The 23078-nt window shown below is 43.7% G+C and overlaps 2 protein-coding genes and 1 long non-coding RNA gene across 4 annotated transcripts; all 3 read left to right on the top strand.

Annotated features, from left to right (window-relative positions):
• Positions 1-832: 832 nt before the first annotated feature.
• stub1 (STIP1 homology and U-Box containing protein 1) lies at positions 833-7219 on the top strand. 2 transcript variants are annotated; one of them, XM_084040231.1, is made up of 8 exons: positions 833-958; positions 1726-1955; positions 2192-2390; positions 2842-3007; positions 3135-3210; positions 3301-3357; positions 4215-4331; positions 5227-7219. In XM_084040231.1, exons 2-8 carry the CDS (start codon positions 1842-1844, stop codon positions 5350-5352), a joined length of 855 nt encoding a protein of 284 aa, XP_083896357.1. In that variant the 5' UTR covers positions 833-958; positions 1726-1841; the 3' UTR covers positions 5353-7219. The 2 variants fall into 2 exon arrangements, with proteins under 2 accessions (XP_083896357.1, XP_083896358.1); XM_084040232.1 differs by having other exon boundaries at positions 3301-3361; positions 4218-4331.
• Positions 7220-8090: 871 nt separating this feature from the next.
• LOC311032866 (C-reactive protein-like) lies at positions 8091-9114 on the top strand. The gene is made up of 3 exons (XM_084039934.1): positions 8091-8190; positions 8325-8403; positions 8490-9114. Exons 1-3 carry the CDS (start codon positions 8188-8190, stop codon positions 9098-9100), a joined length of 693 nt encoding a protein of 230 aa, XP_083896060.1. The 5' UTR covers positions 8091-8187; the 3' UTR covers positions 9101-9114.
• A 1652-nt stretch (positions 9115-10766) lies between these two features.
• On the top strand, positions 10767-22970 carry LOC311032722. The gene is made up of 3 exons (XR_014599209.1): positions 10767-10844; positions 12240-12330; positions 22283-22970. It is a non-coding gene; the product is annotated as an uncharacterized lncRNA (long non-coding RNA).
• Positions 22971-23078: the final 108 nt, after the last annotated feature.

Raw genomic sequence — 23078 nt, 5'->3', positions numbered from 1 at the left:
CAGCTGGGGACACATAGTGCTGGTGGGTCTGCGGCTCAACGGCCCCCTTCACACATTTATCAGTATGTTTGCTCAGGGGATGTGCTCTAATCTTCACACGCTGATCTCTGTGCGCAGCCTTCCCAGAGGCCCATCAGGCTGGGATGAAAGTCACCCCGTCCACAGTCACAGCCTCGCTAATTCCTCCATGACTAAACTTGAGTATTCTTTTCTTTAGTTAGGCCTATAAAGGTCATCTATGGATCTTTCTCTGTGTGTGGTTGAATCTCTCTGTGGGTGGGATGGCCCTGATAATATAAACTAAATTCTTGATCATAATCTTGACATTTTCTGAGCATGCCTTCAAATGAATCGACCATTGTCATGAATGAAGTATATAGCACCCCCGACCCTAAATCTTTTTTTTTTTTTAAACCATTTCAATGAGTCCCAGGTGTAATGATATATAATTCCCGATTTCGATCTTTTTTTAAAAATATATTATTATTATTTTAAATCCATCGTACTCACAAGAAGCTTCTCAGGGAACACTTTGCAAATGTGTAAATTTTGAGGTACGCTTAAAAAGAAAAATTGATTACATACCGCCATCTGCTGGCTATTGCTTTGTATTGCGGTGGTCGATTCCCGTTAGCGCAGTAAAGATGAGGGCATCATCATCATTACAATAAATCCAACTATAAAAAAGACATCCCGTTATAAACGTAATACACAATCAATGACATTTTCATTAAATGGAATTTTAGTTAAGGAAAGAAAAATATGAATCTAGGTTACAGGCGGCGACTTGCCATTGGTGAAAAAAAAACTCCTATCGGCTTCCGTCGACGTCGCGTAACCGTTTGACGTCAACATAACAACAACCTGTCATGACAGCTCGTATGGGGAAAAACATATCGGTTAAGATATCAAATCAAATAAAAACGGTTTCACCTGGATGTAAGATTCCTTCTAAAAGGTAAGGTCTGGAACTCAGCGGACCTCAGAAACAGACCCTAACTTGCATGGAAGTAGCATAAATAAAAGGCAATAGGCTGTGTAGCAAACAAGCTAACCTAGCATTAGCTGTTTTCTGAGGTTGCTTAGCGGTGTTGAGGTAAATGAGGGATAAAAATGCTGAGATTACTTTTTTAAAACCCATAATACATAAAGTGGGTTTTTATCTAACACTACAGGTAAGAAAGCCGAGTGGGTAGAGCTATTTTCTTCTTAGTTAAACGCCCGTATCGACAACATAGCTTACTATGCTAGTTTAGCTAACATCTAGCTAAGCACCGATCTCTTGTTTGCTGTTAACAGTCCATTTAACGACATTGTCACTCTGTCACTATGCTTTCTGCTGCAACAACTGTATCTCAAATGTTACTGAGACTAATGTGAATGGTGCTTTTTTACGATATTTATTCATAATCTGTAACTCCATTATATATAGCGGTATAACGTTGGTTAAATAGCCTGGCTCTAACGGTAGGGGACCGTGAGTACAATGTTTAGCTAGCTATGCTGCTCATTTAAGTCACTACTGACTGTTCTTCACATGAATAGTTAATTCACCGGCAGTCTTGCCACCTTGCTGTATTTTTGTGTGCACAGTCAGCGATTTCAACGAACGCGTTTTTGGTGGCATCAAGGATTGCAGCCCCTAATTCGACCAAGACGCGCATTGCAGGTGCATTGCAGTGAATGTTGACTTAACTTTGCATGCACCGTGTGTCTCTGGTCTAGTGTGTGATATCCAGGAGGGACAGGGCATTCTTGGACCTGTCAGTTAGCCAGCCGAAGAGACGGGGAACAGGATAGGGAAGCAGGGCGAGGCGGGCCCCGCGGAGCCGGTGGAGAAGATGGCCGGTAGCCCGGAGAAGAGTTCCACCGCGCAGGAGCTGAAGGAGCAAGGGAACCGGCTGTTCCTCTGCCGCAAGTACCAGGAGGCTGCTACATGCTACAGCAAAGCTATTGTGAGTAGCCGTCAGTGTGAATGAAATATAATGAATGACAGAATGGAGTCTCATTTAAACGTAGTATGGTCCTTGTTAGAAAAAATAAAATTGATGCATTTTCCTCTATGAGTCTCTTTATAATCTAGTCTACAGCTGCGTGATGTTACTGTGTGTGTGTGTGTGTGTGTGTGTGTGTGTGTGTGTGTGTGTGTGTGTGTGTGTGTGTGTATTGTCTGGTATGTCCTGTCTTCCAGAACCGTAATCCATCGGTGGCAGTGTACTACACTAATAGGGCTCTCTGCCATGTGAAGCTGCAGCAGCATGACAAGGCTCTGGCCGATTGCAAGCATGCACTGGAGCTGGACAGCCAGTCGGTAAAGGCCCACTTCTTCTTGGGCCAGTGTCACCTGGAGCTGGAGAACTATGATGAGGCCATCGGCAACCTACAGAAAGGTCAGAGCAAACTACGATAAGATGGTGACATTTTGCACGGTTTTGCGATAGTGTGTAGAAGCAACTTGCTCAAATATTGCATAACGTTACTCATGTGTTTCCGCATTTGTATTTCCTCATTTGTATTTAAGGTGATGCATTTCTTTAAATTGGTATACTGGCTCTTATATCAACTCTTCTGCTCTGAGGCACTTCATGTCACAGCATATGTTTGCAGGGATTTCTCAGTATGCTTTGTCAATGTATCTGTCTTTGGAATAGTAATAATTCTACAGTGAAAGGTATGGATAGTTGATATATATGTATATATATTTATATATATATACTTAACATGAATATGTAATCTATGGAACAGGAGATGTCAGAAGGAAAGAAAACTGTCAGAAGGAAAGAAAACTGTCAGAAACACTTTAACAGTGATCCAGTGTTGCTGTCCCAATGTTTTCTACAGCTTTTAACCTGGCAAAAGAACAGAGACTGAATTTTGGAGATGACATCCCCAGCGCCCTGCGCATTGCAAAGAAGAAACGTTGGAATAGCATTGAGGAGAAGCGCATCAACCAGGAGAACGAGTTACATGCCTATCTGACTAAACTCATACTGGCTGAGAAGGAAAGGTGAGCAGTCAAATATCCAGCCATTATGCTTTTTTGTGTGTGTGGTAATGATCTAATCAATGGAATGAGCCTGTTGTGAGGGTATCATTATTATTTAGTCACTTATAATAACTTTGTTTTTATGCAGAGAACTTGAAGAATACAAAGAGAAACAGGACGACAATCAAAATGGAGGCGATGCTGCCAAGATTGCATCAAAAAATGCAAGTTGTAGATATGTCTTGCACTTCCTCAGTAATATATATTTTATATTCATGAATATCTCTGGTAACATGCAAATGTGACCTACTTAGGACAAGTATCTAATGGACATGGATGAGCTCTTCTCTCAAGTGGATGAAAAAAGAAAAGTGAGTATGAAAATGAAATTGTTGTTATTATTATAAAGTGAGCATGTAATAGTTAATAATTGTATGAATTCAGTCATTCCATATACTTACTTATTACTATAATTGGAGTTTATCCCAAGCATGCACGGCATAATAAGTAGTGAACAATCCTGGATAGGTCACCATCATCCATTATGTCATTACATTCACCCACACAAATGCATCTTTGCTAACAGTACACACCTACTTCACACCACCTTTTTTGTCGTTGACATGGCAACAAGAGAAATGGACAATAGCACACTTTCAGATTTGTGTGCAGTTATGAGCTTCAGATTGTTTTATGTATATATTTTTTTGTTGAAATACTTTCTGCATTGTTCCTGTGTTCTATATTTGAGTTATCTGCCACCATTAGTGCTTGCAATTGTGCTGTGAAAAAGCAGCTATACTATAGACTGTTTTTTTCTTCAGCCCAAGCAGTTTCTATGGTAACCATCACTGTTTGTTTGCCAGGGCTTGCAGTGTCCTTGCTATAGATAGTTGTTGACTGAACTGAGGTCGTTCTCTTAGTTATCAGTTGAAATGACACCACATGACTGCCAATAGGGTGTTTGTGTTGTATTGGTTGGAAGGTGTGAAAGCCGTGGGGGGTTCCCTGTAGGACTGGGAAATCCTGAAAAAAATTTTTTTATGTTGTACTTTTTTATTTCAACAATTAGATGCTATACATTTAATCTAAACTTGGTGTGGTTGACATTAATGTGGTTTGTGTTGCCAAGCAATGAACCCTGTCAGGCCTGGAAAAGATGAGACCCAAGCGATTTGCTCAGCATTACGTGATTGTGACTCTTGTTGCGTTTTTGTCGTACGTTCAGAAGCGGGAGATCCCAGATTACCTGTGTGGGAAGATCAGTTTCGAGCTGATGAGGGAGCCCTGCATCACACCCAGTGGGATCACCTACGATCGCAAGGATATTGAAGAGCACCTACAGGTAACGCCATCGTTAGCTGTGTGCTGTGTGAGGGAAAGGTCTTAACATTTCACATATATATGTGCAATTAGGCTCTAGGATACATTTTGAATAGATTTTGGTGGTTAAAGGTCAAGGTCACCGTGACCTTACGTCTGTCCCATTCTTGTGAAGGCGATTTCTCAAGAACACCTGAATGGAATTTCATTAGAACTGACACCAACAACCACTTGGGCTCACGGATTGAACTGATTAGCGTTTGGTGGTCAAAAGTCATGTAAAATGCAACTTGACTGTGGTGGAGGCAAACATCCACAAGGCGATAATTCTATATATTTTTTTATTATTTTTTTTTATGACAACTAATTTAGCAATTGGTTTTAACATGAACCAAAATTCATGACTTTTGCACAACTAAATGAGGTATACTTGGGATGATGAGGAAATGGAGTAATATCCATGACATAAGTTTGGAAATTCATCACTTCGGAATACCTTTTGAATTTTCAAACTGAAATACCACTGAATTTATATATATTTAAAGCCCCAACATATTTTATTTTGAGCTCCACTGAATCTAAATGATGTGGTCTGAATTCTCCCATCTCCCCTAAATGTTCCAATAGGCAGTTCAAACTATTTTTGCAGTGTATGTATTTTAGTCAATATAATGTGTGATTGTTATAATTTGTACCCAAATAACATATAGATTTTGTAATATAAACATTATTGTTACTTTAGTTGAATTATCTTTATTCATTCATTGCCATAAAATAGATGTTCTGAAAAAAAAACAATAACAAACTTTGTTATTGTAGCTGTGGTTGTACCCAAATAAAATAGTCTTATTTCCATATATTCTGTATAAAATTCAACCACAGAGGCTAAAACGATCATTGATCTGCTCTCTGTGCAGCGGGTGGGTCATTTTGACCCAGTCACCAGGAGTCCCCTGACCCAAGACCAGCTGATCCCGAACCTGGCCATGAAGGAAGTGATCGATGCCTTTATCCAGGAGAACGGCTGGGTGGAGGACTACTGAAAGGACCCTCCCACACCTCCCATCTCTCCATCATAGCCCAATACTCAACACAAAGCCTGGACAACACAAGACTGTAGAGAACCGATCACCCTTTGCCTAGATGTGTACTTTATACGAGCAGGAATGCCACACTACGGACTACCAAATGGGAGCCATGTATCTCGGTCTGCCTTTCCCTCCCCACATTTTATCTTTGCTGTAAAACTCCCTGCTCCTCCCTTCCAAGGCTCAGTGTTCATGGCCTGTTTCTCCCTTTAAAACACCCTTCATTCTGCTCTTCCTATTCCTCTTCCTCTCCCTCTTCCATTCTGTCATGCTGTATCGAGTCTAAGCCTAACTCCCTTCTTTACTCACAATAAGGGACCACGTTCTCAGGTCTCTCTTGCTCCCTCCCTACTCTGCCTCTCTTTCTCTGAGTGCCACAATCCTTGGAAAGCATCAGCATTGCACTCCAGTGTTTCACACAAACCGCCAATATAAAAAACGTACAATGGTGGTTGAATACATTAATAGATTGGCTTCCTTTTTGGCATTTACTCCAGTATTTCTGTTATTTTTTCCTTACACATTGGAGCGTTTGCCCACTTCTTAATGTATATTAGCTGAAGTGGTTCCTAAAATGCCCCAAAAACTGTTCTCAACAACGGTGACTAGTTTGTATCCAAGTTTTACATGATGATAATTGAAAAATGGTTGAAGGAAACCAAGTCCCTTCTCCGCCTCCAGGTGGCGCTCCAAACATACCCACCCATGCCATCATACTGTAAATTTGTTTTTTTGTTGTTGTTGTATTTAGTTTTTTTCTTTGCATATCAATCACCCCCCCATTACAGACAAGTTAAATAAGTTGAATGTATGCATAATAATCTTTAGGTTTAGGTGTGACCTACAGTAATTCAAAGATGTTTTTTATCAGGTCAGTGCAAGGTTTTCATGAAAAGCGGCCTTCAACTGGATGCAGAAAATGAATGGAAATGGCCGCTGCATACAAAAAAAAAGAAAAAGAAAAAGGTTTTCACATTGCTGGATATTAATAGAAAAATGCTTGAATATTGATAGATGACATCAGTTGTTTGGGTTGATGCTCAAAACCCACTTTGAAGAATCTGTTTCATTTAGAGGAGAAAAAAAAAGAGTGCTCGGACATCATGTTTAGCTCGTGCTGTTGGCCTGGAATGACAGCAGACGCTCTCATCAAGCATGAGGTGAATTTTTTCCTTACCTTTGTAAAGGCAAGAAAATGGCTGTTGTTGTCGTCCTCTCCTTTTGCTGTTGATTTTACGCACCCTTTCCTCGTGGCGTCACAGTTCTAAAAGAAAATGGTTGTAATGTCTGACGTAAACCAATCATTAGTGCGAGAGCAAGTTGTGTCTCCTTGAAAGGGACTTGAGGTTCACGAGCATCACCGGATCCAACATCCTTCATGTTAGAAATGCTGGAAGAGCGATGACCATCTTCTCTTGTCCGTGCCTCAGTCCAAGTCCTTTGGGTGCTGGTTCACTGGCATTCTCTGTGAAACACATTTTTTTTTTTTCATTTCAGCGCGATTTGTTTACAGGTTTTCAAGACGAATGTGTGTCTGTGGTGAATTAGGTCTGTCGGTGGTTCATGTCGGGGTGCAGGCAGTGTAAATAATTTGCTTGTGTATCTCAGATTTTATTTCTTGACAAAATAGGGTTATTATTATTTTTTTTTCTTTTGAGAAATCCTAGAGCTTGAGAAACTGTATTAAATGTAGATATGTTGATAACATAAACACTTGGTTCAGTTTTCATTTGTCCCCCATTAAACTGTAAACTTTGATTTTCTTTGTAGTTTTTTTGTGACGCTAAATTATCATTAAAGAGATACCAAGTATGGTGACGTATGTAATGCTGCTCATTAGAAACCCATCACTAGGAATCAAATGCTTTCCATCATGAATAATTTTGCAGCTCTACCACAAAGTGAAAAAAAAGACACATTAGCCCTACAATAAATGCTAATTTGGGGAAGAAAATATTTGCTTTTTGACTTGATGTCCATTTTTTATTCTGTATTGTGTAGTTAATTACAAACAAAATGTCCCATTAATTGTTTTGAGTATTTTTTTTCATGTTTCTTTCTGCCATGTTGCACACGTTTCCAATTACTACAATTCTGACATTTACTATGTTAAGCACCTCTTTAAGTTGCCACATATTCTCTGGAAAAAGCATACATTCTGTATCATAAAGGGTGACAAATGATCCTTTTAGTCTTCTCATTGGCAGGTTGGTACCAGGGACCGCTTGAGTGACACCAGATGTTGTTTGGGACTCCTATTCCTTATCCCAAGCAGTCCGTGTTGAAGTGTCAGCTGGTGTTTTGTTTTTTGTTGTTTTTTTTACCAGATGGGAGACAAGCAGTAGATGAGGGGAATCTTCAACCTTTTGTAGCATCATTTGAGTAAGTCTGACTTATGTTATGTTGACAGAGAGCCAGGGAAGTGGCTGTTGAGTGTATATTGAGCTGATTCTGGTTGACATGGAAGCAGACTTGACTGATAACTTAGCCAGGTCGATATGCTGGCTGATGAAGTTGTGTATTGTAACGTATCACCATTAAAGAAATCAGTGTATCTCTGTCACAGTTACAATGAAAACACACACACACACATAGGTGGGGTGTGTGTGTGTTTGCATCAGTCACATGTAAAAGGACAGTGTCACCAGCCCTCACACACTTGGCCTATTGTCAGAGCTTTGTTGGGGAGCTGACGTCATGGCCCGTGCTAGGAGGGAAGAGGACTGGGCACAAGATACTAGCAAGTGGGACTGAGCAGGCGACATCCAGGAACAACAAAACAATATAAACATGGTAAGAAAAGCTGTTTCCTCTCATGACTTCTTGCATGATTTGGTCTCTGGTGTGACGTGTGTGTTCAGAGATGGTTAGGACTTTATTTTGGGGATATTCATGGAGGATAATGGATGTCTTGTGTGTGTTTGAAGAGTGTCAACACTCTGCGGTTTGCTGTGGTTGTGCTTAGTGTCTTTGGATGCTCTGTGACACCCTCCTCAGCCACTCAAGGTATGCATTTACCACCTTCACATGTATACCACCACATGTTGTTGAAGTGTTTATTCACTCTATCGTCCCTGTTTGTGACCTCCCAGTGGGTCTGAGCGACAAAGTCCTGGTGTTCCCTTATGAGACGGACTTCAGCTTCGTGGCCCTGATCCCGCAGAAGGAGATGGGGCTGAAGGCCTTCACCCTCTGCATGCGCGTGGCCACTGAGCTTCCTGAGGATCGTCAGATCATCCTCTTCGCCTACCGCACGGCCGACTACGACGAGCTCAACGTGTGGCGCGAGCCGGACGGACGCGTCTCCTTCTACATGAGCGGCGACGGCACCTCCTTCCACCTGCCGCCGCTCACCACCTTCCGCACCAGCCTCTGCCTGACCTGGGAGTCTCGCACGGGCCTCGCCGCTTTCTGGGTGGAAGGCAAGCGCAGCACCTACCAGGTCTACAAGCCGGGGCACACCATCCGTCCTAAAGGCACCGTCCTGCTGGGGCAGGACCCGGACAAACACCTGGGGGGTTTGGAGGCCGTGCAGAGCTTCGTAGGGGAGATAACCGATCTGAATATGTGGGACTTTGTGCTCTCCAGAAGCATGATCCAGGCCTGGCACTACGGGCACAAGGTCCCTGCGGGCAACATCTTCAACTGGGGCACTATGGAGTACGAGCTGAACGGCAACGTGATGGTGGTGGACGATGACTGACTCTTTGTGGAGTCGGGTGTAGAAAGGGCTTTAGAGATCTGTGTAGGACTGATAGTCTTTCAGTGTTTTACGTTAGGGCCCTTTAACTGCTCTCCCATCTAGTCCACAAGTCTCTGTTTGGATATGGAACCTCTTGATTTGGAAGAAAAAGAATAGAAAGGAGGAATAAAGGTTGAATATCCTCCCCTGTAACTATTTTCAGCAGCAAAGCACTAACACTTTGTGATACACAGAGGTCAGCATGTAATATTATTATTAAGTTATACTCGTCTTCTTCGCATCACAAACCGTTACGTATCACAAGATGTTGATGTGCCAGAAGTATCCATAGGGTGGCACTCTGCACTAGTTCACATCAAACACTGACTTGTGTCAAGTGAAGCGTTATGCATCTGCTAATGTGATTTGGCGTAGCTGAGGTTATTAATGAGGCCACTGATAACTGATTAAAATGTTGCTGCTATTGTCTTCCAGAGCCTTTAGTTAAATGCATGTTACTGCAATGCAAGTATATGCAAAGTTATGGGTAAAAATGTATTTCAAAATAGCTTTTTTTTTTGTCAGAATTGAACATATTGTAACTAAAACAGGCATATTAGAAAAGAACAACAACCTGCTATCATGCAGGCCATTAGTGCATTTGTTTTTCTAACGCTATTGATGATAAATAATGTGAAGAGGAAAGTAAAACGGCAAACTGGGGGTTGCATTATTTCTACTGTGGACATAATGATTTAACTGCACTCAGAGACAAATAGCAATTATCATGTTTAATATCCATCGCCATAATGTTGCCTTCGGTAAGCGTACTCACTCATGAATTTTCCATCTTTCGACTGATGTAAGAACGCTTTTGGGTCTGAAATAAAAATCTTGCCATGTGCATAACTAATAATGTTTGTAATTAAAGAGAATATTTCGTCTTTGAACTCTTTGCAGCTTCCTTTTCTTAATCCCGTTTTCTTTCTTTTTTTGGGGGGACAGAGTTTAAAAGGAATAATAACTTGTGTACATAATTCCAACAGGGGAGTTTTTAAATGCATTTTATGTTTTTTCATTATTTATGTATTTAGGAAATTTTAAAAACTGGAGGAAGGGACACAAGAGAGAAGAAAAACCCACATCCACATTTTTAATTAGAAAGCAAAAATTAAGTTGGACTTGAAACTGTTTCTTGTTTGATGTTTCTTCCTGTTTCTTTTTCAGAACACCATTGTTGGAGTCTAGAGTGAAAGGGAAAGCCACCATTAAAGCTTTTTAATGGGCCTTTTATCTCTATGTTTTCAGTGTTCCTCAGACAGAATAACATAGTTACATAGAAATCAAGTCATACGGCGGCTCTTCACTGACAACCCCCCCTCCGAACGAGCTGAAGGTCAGACCTTCTCCATCCAAGTGTAACACAGTAAGCCTAAGTTCCAGTGTGCTGTCTCCGTGCGTCTCCCTGCACCACCGCCGTGACCTCCTTGCAGACAGGAGGGAGGAAGTTTCCAGCCCGTGCAGCCTCCCTCGAGGGTGGGAAAGAGCCGCGTTCCGACTGTGTGTTTATTCCGACCGAATCACCCGTCAGCTCTCTCAGCAGCAGCTAGATAAGGAGAAGGCAGGGCCAATGAGTTCTGACTGCGGGTCAGCAGCCAAATGTTCCACCTTCTTGGATGTTGCAATGCATCAATCGCGGTGCCCACTCACTGTGTGGTAACACCTTTGTGGACCATCTGCCCAAGCCTGGCTTCTCAGCCCTCTGGTATGCACACACACACACACACACACACGCACACACGGTCTGTTATTTCCTTCTTTTGCATCTCTGCCCAACAGGGGTACTTCTCCCTCATTCACACACATGCAATTTCAACATTTCAATTAAAACATCTCAGGGTTCTACTAAAAAAAAAAAAATCTTTCACACATTATTTTATATATTGCTCTTGTGAATCAAATTGGGCTTTTTCTTGTGTCAACATAACCGTTTCATTTCACTCAGACATATTTTTGGGGCCACTGCTTCTGCACCAGAGGAGTACTTGAAGTGTGCAACAGAAGGGCTAAAATCAGTGGCCGTGCGTCTTCCCAGAGTGGATAATTATTCCCTCTGTGTCACTCTATTGCATGTATTATCCAACGAAGGAAGCGGTCGCGAGGGCTCCTTGTCCTGCTCGCGGACAGTGCCGCCAGTGTGTTTGCCTGTGAGATCTGCATATTGGCCCGTGGTGGTTGAAGCTGTCTGAGGCGAGGCGGTGCCGCTGACTTGCATGTCCGTGCGTGTGGAGCTGGTGAAAATGTTTTCCACGCGAGAGGACAATCAGCGGCGAGAGGGAGCCCCGCGTGAGCCGGCGAGGGGAGACAGAAGGAGGGCCGTTCTGGATTCCTTCGAGCAACTCCAAATAGATTTCCAGGCAAAACATATTTGCATACGCAAGACAGTGCTACAAGCTATCTGAGTGAGCCGTGGCATGTGTGCATTGAACAGATGGATAATTTTTTTATGAGCTTTCTTGCAGAAATTTCAAGCCCATTAAATTGAGATCTTGGGCATTATTCAGCCTGCTTTGTTCACGAAGCGCACAAAGAAGGTTAAAACAAATGCTTATGATCATTTGATCTGGTGAAGGTCACACTAGAGGTCAAAAAGATGCACCTCCTGAATCACATAAAAATGATAATGAAAATAATCTTCAGTAATAAAAATTGTATTATTAGTAATACTACCAGTAAAGTAGTAATTATTAGAAAATAAGTTAATAAGAATTTAACTTTCAGTGGGATTTGTTTCAAAGATCTTGTGACATAAACTTCTATTCAAGTTGGTTTCACTTAATCTTTTCTCAGCAAATGTGCACTAAAAGAAGCAACGACCTGAATGTCAGGTTACTCTCTCTCTCTCTCTCTCTCTCTCTCTCTCTCTCTCTCTCTCTGAGGTTGTAATCTGCCAGTATGGCCACTCATACACCCCTCTGGGCTGTATGAAAAATTCACCAGGCCTTCCCATTAGAGTCAGTCTGAATCAGGGAGCAGGCGCTACAATGGCCACGCACACGACACAATTTTTATCACTTGACGCTTAGCAACGCAAATGTTATGATTATGAAACACAAAATCACAGCAGCCACCGATTTTTTTTTGTGTGTTTTTGCTGCAGGTCAGGTCAAGCTCATTGGTGTATGTACACTACAGATGTGAACAACAGCAGTCCTGAATGGTTGAAAACAGATGGACTTTTCACACTGATGGTGAGAGACCTGACCTTTACAGTGTGAGGATGCTTTATACCTCCAGACAGGACGGCCAACGCCGACAGTATCGGCTGCCCGACAGCAATTCCAGGGCCGGTGTTGTGTTGAAAACTGTTTCCCCTGTCGATGTGAGTTTCCCTCTACGTTAACAACTCTCATCCTTAACGCATATCATTTAACAGGACGGAAACACCATTTGACACAGGGAACAGACTTTGGTGTAACACTGGCCAAAAAAAAAGAAATAAAAACATTTTGTGGCTTGATGTTACCTGCTTGTATAATAATATAATTATAATGACCTTGATTATTCTCCCACTCTTTACTATAATAATATTAATAATAATAATAATAATAATAATAATAATAATAATAAAACATTTTATTTATGGGCGCCTTTCAGGACACTCAAGGTCACCTTACATGTACACTTAATAACATATAAATAAATAATAAATAAATTTGATGCACCGATAAAAACTCACGTGGACTCCTTGTTTTTGCGATGTTGACTGGTGACTGGAATTTAACTCAAATATTAAAAAAAGATAGTTTATATACATAGCCATGATAGCCTGATTGCTAACGGCCTGCAGGCAGATACACGGAGAAGCAAAGGCCTCACGGTATATCAAAGGATGCAGCCAGTGCAGGTCAGTCAAACTTGACTAAGATGGCGTCTGGCCGTTGGCCCACCTTTACCGTTGAATCGTAAGTAACTAAAAGCTGCCGTTTTGGGCGAAATCAACGCAAATACCTGGGTGAAATAGTTTTGGAACATAGGTTTAAGTCAGTGTGAATGTAAAAATGTAAAATGTGAAGTCGGACTGCTTCGTTTACCTCGTAAATAGCAGACGCTGCTTGTTTTGACTGATGGCGCGTTTACGTGATTTAGAAAGCTCGGGATTTTCATGATTTACCGCGACGGCAAGCATTTTATTGTACGCTGGCGAGAAAATTAACAAACAAAAACAAAGTCACACTGACTTCTTTTTATTGTTGCGCCGTCTGCTACAATAGAGTTATATCATGTCTGTGGTTCTGGAGGAGGTTTGCCAAGTCTGAAGTTTCTGCCTAATTGACACCACTTGAGTATCTAGACTTGGTCACTTCAAAAATGAACAAAAGAATGACAGCTGTGAAATGCAGATAAGTGAGAATGTTTTTCACGCTAAATGTGTGGAGAATTAGGCTCTCAGTGGCAGAGAGAACACACAAAGGCAGGGATCAGCAGTCACCCTTTTTTTTCTGCAGTCAATGGCTCCCCTCCTTTTTTAGCCAATATGTCTGACCATTAAGGGAAGCCTTGGATTTTTTTAATTTTTTTTTATCAGAAAGCCAGTGTTACAAACTGAGTTGTTGCAAAGGTCTTATCTAAGTTTTTATTTTTCTGTTCTGATTACTTTTACTCCCTACATTTAAAAACGATTATATTTACTTTCTACTTTATAGTTATATTTTAAAAACAGGTTTGTTACTTAAGTTTTAATGAATGTGAGGTGAATTATCCATTCTTAATTATTATTAATATGAGATTCAGTTAGCCTTGCAAAAAAATAAAATAATAGAGTAGAAATGTCTTTTGTAGGGATATACTTTGAGTTTATTCCAATGCTTGTACTTTTTAACTTTTACTTTAGTAAATAGATTGAGTCAGTACTTCTACTTTTACCAGTCTTTTTGAACACAAGTATCTGTACATTTACTTGTGTATAGAATGTCTGTACTACTTGACACCTAGTGTAGGTGCTGCGCTTGCCTTCCATCCAGTGTTTTGGGAGGTTTACTTGCACCAGGGAATAAAGTCAGATCATCTCTATGTCTGTTTTGTTGTAATCTGTCTCCTGTGAGTCCTCAAAACTTACGGAAGTGCAATTTAATGTGTTTGATGTTGTAATTGTTTAAGTAATTTGGTGGTTTTGCTGGTTCAGCTTCTGAAATTTCAGGATTTGTTTCTTCCTTATCTTTTCTCCCCTTTATTTCTTTTTATCAGTATAAATAATATTATTAAAATGTGTCTGACACATTGTCAGACAAAACAAGCAATTTATAGATATAAATAAATGTTTAAAAAAAATCAATATATCGGCTAACAAAATATAATCATTAGTTGAATTACAGTGGAAAGTGTGTTGTGTTATTCTGTCCGTACCCTAAAGGAACCTCTTATTGATGTGATGATGTAGACTTGATTAATTTATAAAGATGTGACACTGTGCATGTTATATTCATAAGACAGCAACTCAATCAGTGGCTTGGCAGATGATTTCCTCACAACAGGAACGCACTGCAATGAAAAGTAAACCCGTTTGTACATTCAATTGTTATACAATATTTCACAAAAACACAAGAATAATGAATGTTCTTCTAACATTCCAAACTCCTCACACCAGTGCCGATCCATCTCGCTGCTCTCCCGTCTCCCCCACCCCAAAAGAACGTGGCATCGGATAGTAGGGGAGTGCGAGAGGCTCTGCGGTTGAATGCGTTGTGGCTTTTAGCAGTGAATTCCCCTCCGTCGCCTCTGGGCTGGCCTCTCCTGTCAACATATGAACCGTGCCACAGCGTGTGGCGCTGGAAGACAGTCCAGGGCCTCCTGATTAAATATTACAGCCCTCTAAATGGATGGAGATTAGCCTCTGTGGGAATGTTAGGGCTTAATTTACCCCCCGGCCAGATGTGTGTGTGTGAGAGAGTGTGTGTGTGTGTGGAAGGGGAAGTGGGGAGGGAACGGGTTGTTGTACATGTGCTCCAGTGTAAATGGATTGCATGTTTCCTGCAGTGGGTCAGTGGTGGATGTGCTGCGGTTTCACGGGGTGAAGGTGTGAGCAGGTTAACAGGATCCCGTTCAGCCGTGCAAAAAACACCAACATACTGTATTTATTGCATCCCGGCTGTGAGCTTTCTATTTTAGTCTATTGTGTTGTTAACCTAGAGTGTTAAAGGAGTGAAGACGCAGCAGCTCATTGGATTTACGTAGTGAGCATGAATGCCTCGTGTTAGTGTTACAATAAAGTTGCTTTATAGGCTTACAAGTGTAGTAGTAATAAATAAACGATTACAAATGTTAGCTACTGAACGTGTTTTTTAAGAAGTCATTTCTAGCTTGAGTGAGAGCTAGTATACAAAGAGGCTGCATTTTTTAACATATTCAGTCTCTTTCAACATATAACTCATAAAACCACAATCACAAGGTGCGTTTGTAAATATAAACACAATTTAATTAATTTCCGATTTTCTTCATTGCTATTTTCAACAATAAGATTTCACATTTCACCTCATTTCAGTCTCCCTCCATCACATCCGCTCTGTTTGATCCTAGGTGTTAGCCGTAGTAAAAGAATGACTTAATTCACACACGTGGAATAAATGACTGTCATCTTAATTGCAGGCTGTTTTCTGTGTTCTGTTATGCCATCTCGACATTGGCTCTGAATTATTGATCGGTTTGGTTTTGTAGTTCACCGCGTTTAAAATGCTTTTAAGGATGTGAGTGCGTGTTTTGAGGTCTTTGCATGAAAACCCTGAACTTTATTATTTATAAACACACGTAACGTAACCTTTATGGAAAAGGGAGGGAGGGAGGGGGGGTCTTTTTTAATCATCCACTCTATCCTTTCACTTTTATTGAGCGGGCTCTTCTGTTGGACGTGACGTTGGTGGATGTCTGATATTCTTCTGCAGAAGCATCAGATGCATCACTGCGAGGCCTCCGTTCTGTGTTCATTTCCCCGTCGTATTGGACAAACACATTCATCAAACACACACCACATATGTGTACCGCATCCACAGACAATGAATGCTCAACATGAGCACACCAAAAACGTGCACACGCGTAGAAACGCAGCAAAACACACACACACACACACACACAGACACACACACACACACACACACACACACACACACACACACACACACACACACACACACACACACACACACGAGCACTCTGCGCCACTGGGCAGGGACTAGCCTGAAAGATTGAAAGCAATTAAAACTATCATCTGCAGTGGCTCTGGGCTGGCCTGTGGCTGCGAGGGGGGAGCTGCCACTGTGCATCAGCCTCTCAGTCTCAGCAACGCACAGCGACATGAGAGGGAGAGTCGCAGCCCTCTCCGAAACACACACACACACACACACACAGGCACCGCCACAGCTCCCCTAACACACACGTGTGTGCTCACGCTGGGCTTTGTCATACAACTGCCATGACACCTGATCCTGCCGCTGATGTTTCACCTTCTTCTTCCGCGTTTCGTTCTTCTTCTGAGATCCGAGCACGCGGCGAGGCTCAGAGCGGAAGCGTCCGCCGACGCAGCGTCCACGACACCCGGCGAAGTTCGATAACTGAAGCTGAAGCGTCTCCTTAGCCATCAGGTGATGTTCAGGTTTGCTTGTGTGTGGCTTCATAATGGCTTGGCCTGAAGCACAAGCAACCCATGCGTCTCCAGAGGTGAAGTATGATGAGAGGGGAAAAGTTACGATGCAACGATGAGAAAAGATCGAGCAAGATCCCTTCGGTTCCCGGATAAATGCTTGTTTTTTTTTGTACTTACAACAATCACGTGCAGAGCCTTGGGTACATGTGCCAACGGTGGAAACAGTTATTGTTCCAGTAAATACTTTGTGGTTTGGGAATGCGTTCACACACACAGACACACACACACACGGGGCTCATCAGTCTGATCTCATTAAGTCAAGTGCCGTATCTCCAAGCTGTTTGGGCCAAACTTGGAGCAGTTTACCTGCGTTCAGGTCCTTGGGAATGGTGGCTGTCTGGCTCTGTCTGGACTGGCCCTTAACAAGTCTCCTCAGGACAACCAAGCCACCATTATCAACTACTGTTACTCTCTCTCTCTCTCTCTCTCTCCGTCTTCTCCCTCCGATCAGCTCCCGACCTGTCATTCTCACTTAGCGTCGACATTAGCACCGGTGGTTTCCTCATCCTGGTTCTCTTCAGCCCTCCCCGCCACCGTCTCCCCTTGGTGCGTTTGAATACATATCTCCGATATTCAGCCCCTACTTAATTTGACAGGGCCCTGTTTTGTCAGTCTGACAGGCCCATAGCAAGACACTAATAGGCCACAGAGACCACCAGCAAAGGCACCAGCCAGGGAGGCCCCTGCGGTGCCAGTCCCCATCACCCTCGACGTCTCTCGGGGCGATGCAGGCAGGAGAGAGGGGGTCAGGGGTGGGATGGTCGGGCAGCAGCGCTGTCACACCAGGCCACAGCAGACTGGACTCTACCTCGGTACTGACACCCGTCACTACTACTATAACACACACACACACACACATGCAAAGGAGGGTAAAAAGAGCAGCCAGTGGGGGTATAGGGATCTGATGACTGCGCCCGCCACTCACAGGCTGTCATCAGAGAGATGGCTGCTGAGAGGAGGAATTAACTCCACGCTGTTTGTTTGATGATGGACCCACAGTGGAGCAGCTGGGACGGACGGAGCTTATCTGTGTGTGTGTGTGTGTGTGTGTGTGTGTGTGTGTGTCGCTTTAGGCCGCCTGTCTGACTGATTGTGACCTGCTAAACTCCCAGTTAATTGGTGGCCGGTGGTGGTGGAGGAGGGAGGTATACCCCGATCCTGGAGACAGTGACGATTGTTCTCCTTTTGTTTGCTCCGCAGACAGGTGAAGGGGGGGTCGGAAACAGACACCGAATGCAATGATGGTCTGACTGAAATATCTCAGCAACTGTCTAATAGATTGCCATCAATATCTGCACACACGTTCATGGTACCAAGAGAATGAATCCTACTTACTGAGGATACCATGACTTTTCCTCTATTGCTGCCATGAGGTTCCTTTTTAGTGAAATGTCTCAACATCTATTGAATTGATGATTTTTCTATGAAATTTGATAGACATTTATGATGTCCGGATGATGAAACCACATCCTTTGGAGATCTGTTAACTTTTACTTTTAATGCCACCATGAGGTTGAAATTTGGTAGACATTTGCTGAATTTGCTGCAGTGAAGCTGTGGACCTTTTTTTAGTCTTGCATGCACATGTAAATGAGGCTTTCTGATTTTATTTTCAGGATTCACATCATGGATACTTTTAAAGATTTTTTTAGACTTTGTGATATTGTGCTGTTGTCAGTTGTGGTGTCTGCAGAGGGATATGAGGTTGGATTTTTCTGAGTACAATCACAATTCAAACTGTTCTATATAAATGGTACAAAAATACATTTACAAACCGTCCCATCATCAACCACTTACCCTGTATTCAGGGTCGCGGGGGGGCTGGAGCCGATCCCAGCTGACATCGGGCGAAGGGAGAGTCATCAATGAACCTATCCCCATCCTGCAGTCTTTGGACTCTGGGAGGAAGTGGACTCCATCTGCTGATGAGGACCACGTGATTATAATAAAAAAAACTCCAGCAAGCCATTACATGCACTTTGTGGTGAGATTGTTTTTCTCAACTACTGTCAGAACGTATTCATTTCTCACTGAGACGCATCGATCAATACATATCAGATAAATATGATTGAAATGTCAATTTCGAAGAGCATGCATTACTTTAGACTTCCTAGGCGGCTGGTGTTGGAGTTGGTTGCAGGGTCAGGATTTTAAAGAATCTTCTTGTCTTTGATTGTGATTGTTAACAGGCGCTGTGATAGAGAGAGAGAGATCCAGAGGATGTCATGAGCCAGAGACGGGGGATCGGCTGGGGGACTCCCAGGGTCTTTCGTGTGGTGAATTATTAAGGTTTACTAATACTTCATAAATCTCCTCTTTGTCCTGTCCATTACCGGCCTGTCACATCCTCTCGCCACTCCTAGACTGACTCACTTGCTTCATCTAAATGACAGAAGTTAAACTGTGTTCCAGAGGACATGGGTGGAGGCGGTGGGGGGGGGGGGGGGGGGCGGCTGGAGTTGAGGGGGCAACAGCACTCTGCAAGTAGGCCCCAGGGCTGGATGGCTTGGTGAGGGTGCGCGTCACTTCAGATTGTGTGCTCGCTGCTGCTCCTGCTTGTGTTTGCGTGTTGTTTTGCGCGTCTGAAAATCAGAGTATAAATATGGACTTTGAGTGAGTGAGTGAATCCAAAGAGGAAGTCGGTGTGTATCGTTTCTCAGATCCATGCTTCCTCATTAACTCCCCACGCATCTACACCACCAGCTCGCTCCCTGTAACCCCCCCTGCCCCCCTCCATCTTTCCTCCTCCCAAAACAGCAAACCTTGCCTCAGTGCGTGCCTGGCGGACTCTCTCCGCGGTCTCGACAGCCGAGCTGGTCGTTGCCCCGAGCGCTGAGGAGCTGTCGCCTCTCGTTAGTGTCGCTGTGGCGAGCCAGAGTCCTGCCTGCCTGCTCCTTGATTAGAGAGTGAGGTGGATGGAGTGTGTGAGTGTGTGAGTGTGTGTTTAGTAGAGGAGAAGGGGGGGGGGGGAGCTACTCAACCACCCTCCTGCCCGCAGAGCTGCTTTTAAAGATCAGTGATTTGGTCAATTGGCCTGGCAACTCCAATCCCACGGAAGGTCCCTGATGACTCAATGGACCAGTCAGTGACCAGGCAGGCTGTCATGTCGCTGTGCGTGGGTCCATGTTGGCGTGTGTGTGTGTGTATTTGTGTGTGTTTACGAGTCACCAAGCACCCGACAAAATCAATGAGGACAAAATCTATAAAGATGTGATCAGCATCTCAGGAATTCCCACTATCCCTGATCCCGTGATATCATGGATGTTACATAGATTTATTATCGTATATGTTGTATATGTGCAAAGAAAAAAAAGGAATTGATGGCATTCTTTAAATGCTTGTCTTTCTTCTCCATCTACATCGTTGCTGTATGAATACGTATCTTCAACACAAGTAAGATGTGCAGTTCTGTTAAACTGAATAATGTGTTTCGTGCCATCTCTTCTTGTAACCTAAAACTGTGAGGGATGGTGTCTGACCTTGTGAAAAACTTTGGACGGCCAACTGTCTGCCTTGCTGCTGCTGGATGGCCAGGTCAGTGAGTCGCTGGACCCCGAGGGGGCCATAAATACTGTGTGTGATTTCACTTCCTATATGCCCTGCCCTGGGCACAGCTGTCCATCTCTGGACAATTTCTCTGCCCAAAGGGAGGACTGACTGGCTCTGCGGACCTTGTACACAAGCTGTCCATCTGTGTGCGACTGCCTTTCATTCACCCCCTGGAAAAACAGAACCAGACAACTTGGTTAATTTTGGATTTAAAAATACAGACATTGAGGTTCAGAGTAACTGGAGAGGGCAATGGTTCCCTCCTCTAATCGGCATTGGACCCTTATAACTTGAAAAAAGGCCTGATGCATGACATACCAGATTTAAGAGGTCATGCGTCCAGAACTGTATAGCGTAAGTGACCGCCAGCTAATTTTAATAATATTGATGTAGTTCACAGAGCGGTTTCACACAAAACTACTTGTAACTACAAAAATCTGCAACTTTCTTGACTTGCAAAAATGTGTAATTCATTCCACACATTCAAATGCGACCAAAACATTTTTTTGTCTCTAGCTGTTGATTGCTGTGCTTTTTTTTCCTGAAAAAAGCTCCCATGGTGGTCCACTGGAAGAAGGTGAGTTTCCCTTTTGTCCAACACTTCGGTTTATCACCAAATACCTGTAAAAACTGTACTTTTACACCTGCTAAACACATCCGTTTGAACATGTTAGCATGCTGACATTAGGATTTAGCTCAAAAAACTAATTTTCCAAAAATGAAGCCCCTTTGTGTATCAAAAATACAAAAATCCATAAAAAAGAAAGGCCTTCAAAAATAGAAGACACTTCACAAAGACACACATAGATATCACACATTCTCCATCAGCTATCCACTATGTATCACAGCTCCAAATTGTTGGTTGTGAGAGGAGAGAGTCTGCAAGCGGCAGTGAGACTATGCCGGAACGACAGCCAGTGAAAGGAAACAAGACTTCCCTCTAGCTATGGCTTCCTGACTTGTTTATTTGCTAACTGGGTGGGAGGGGGGGGGGGGGTAGGTTGGGGAGAGGGTGAACATATGGTTTGCTAAAACATGGACTTGTAGTTGGGAGGCCGAGGCACCCTAAGGGATGGAGCTGACGGGCTTTGGTCCCTGTCTCCCCCAATTCCTCCCGCTTGGGCAGCCAGGGCCGAACAGCCGTCCTCCAGGAGTTAGCAGCCTCTCGCTCTCCCTCTCTCTCTCCCCGCTGTTGCCCACACCCCCCCACACCCATCCTCCGACCCAGAGATGGTGAAGAGGGGGAGGCGAGGGGGCCACTGGCTGTGGGGTGTACATAGGGGAGGCCTGGTTGCAGCTGGGAAACTGACTGACACCATCATCTTGTCCCTGGTCCCCAGAGTGTGAGCCCTGTTGCTGAGGGAATAAAAGCCCCGGTCCCGGCGAGAAGGAGGCTGGTACTTCGGTCCCAACACATATGGACGTTTGCTGTGTTAGTGTTCAGATTTTTGGACACGTTTTGTCGGGGTAACGGATACTCTCTTCTCTGGGAATTCGTCTCAAACTCAAAGTGAGGATACCGAGCGAGGTCGGGGAGCATCGGTTTGGGGAGTGGAGAGTTGTCGGCGACCTACCAGCTTACTGCAGCTATCTGACACAGATCACTGCACTGAGATAGACAGTTACACACAGACACACACCCTCGAGGTCTATGTGTTTACGGACACACACACTCGCCGGGATCAAGGCGCTAATGCACACACATGGTCTCACACACCCTGCATTGATGAGCAAACATATGCACACACTCACATAAAGTCCCTGTGGGTCAGTGACTTAATATGCACACATACTTACACACACACACACACACACACACTGGGTCAGTTGTTGATAGACTTACACATGCATACGCCCGCACACACCCTGAAGGTCAGCGGCGTGATGGACAGCAGTCCTGATGCGCTCTGACAGACTCGGCTGCTTCCTCTCATTTCCACTTTCTTTTCCCCCATCAGGTGACACCCACAGGTGCCTTGGCAAGAGAGACCCCGCCTCCCGCGGGTGCGTTTGGGGGCAGCTGGTGAATACCGGGCGGTGAGACGATGAGTGCAAAAAGCGGGCGGGCCGAGGCAACCAGCTGCTTCCCCGTCAGTGACCCGCAGCATGGTGTGAAGCGCACGGTAACGAGCCCCTCTCACCTACCGATTCGGCTGCAAAAGTTGCGTCCTCCTCCGACGTGGAGGCTCAGAGAAGGGCGTAGATGTCTGCGGAGAACGATCCGGCGAGTCATGTGTCCAGTCATGACTGCGTCTTGACATCTGCCCTTTTCAGATATCAACCCAGCTCGCATCGACGGCTGTGTTTTCACCTTGGAGAGTAGCCAGTGTTCGTCCGGCCCTCTTATGTGTAATTTTTGTGTGTGTTCATTTAAGTGTGAAGCTGAAAATGTCTCATTGTGCGCTCCCAGCGCTGTTCCCTGACATACTGTTGGGGCAGTTCACCTCAGAAAAGGACACATGTCTGTTTTGTCAGGGTCCTCGGATGTTGAAAGCGTGTCTGATAACTAATAAGACATCACTGACCTTTTGAAAGAAATCGTTTTGGGGATGAAGATGCTTATTCACTTTCCTGCCAAGAGTAGAAGAGAAGATTGATGTCTGCCTGTTAAATATAGAGATACAGTCGGCAGCCTGTGTAAGACTGGAGACCTAGCCTGTCACAAAACCCACCTAGCAGCTCACTAAATAAAATTGAACTGCAGGATTAGTGTGTGACTTGTAATCACCAAGAAATAGTCATGTCTAGAAAGTA

This window comes from Eutrigla gurnardus (genome assembly GCF_963514095.1).
Source record: "Eutrigla gurnardus genome assembly, chromosome: 22".
Classification (NCBI taxonomy): Eukaryota; Metazoa; Chordata; class Actinopteri; order Perciformes; family Triglidae; genus Eutrigla; species Eutrigla gurnardus.
The sequence above is the reverse complement of the archived record's forward strand: the minus strand, read 5'-3'. Positions and strand labels throughout refer to the sequence as shown.

What these genes read in the sequence shown, in the direction of transcription:
- LOC311032866 (XM_084039934.1), top strand. An exon ending in ACCCTCCTCAGCCACTCAAG is followed by an intron (nt 8,404 to 8,489) that starts GTATGCATTTAC and finishes GTGACCTCCCAG; the next exon opens with TGGGTCTGAGCGACAAAGTC.
- stub1 (XM_084040231.1), top strand. Translation starts at nt 1,842, where the DNA reads ATGGCCGGTAGCCCGGAGAAGAGTTCCACCGCGCAGGAGCTGAAGGAG. An exon ending in CCAAGATTGCATCAAAAAAT is followed by an intron (nt 3,211 to 3,300) that starts GCAAGTTGTAGA and finishes TGACCTACTTAG; the next exon opens with GACAAGTATCTAATGGACAT. An exon ending in ATATTGAAGAGCACCTACAG is followed by an intron (nt 4,332 to 5,226) that starts GTAACGCCATCG and finishes CTCTCTGTGCAG; the next exon opens with CGGGTGGGTCATTTTGACCC.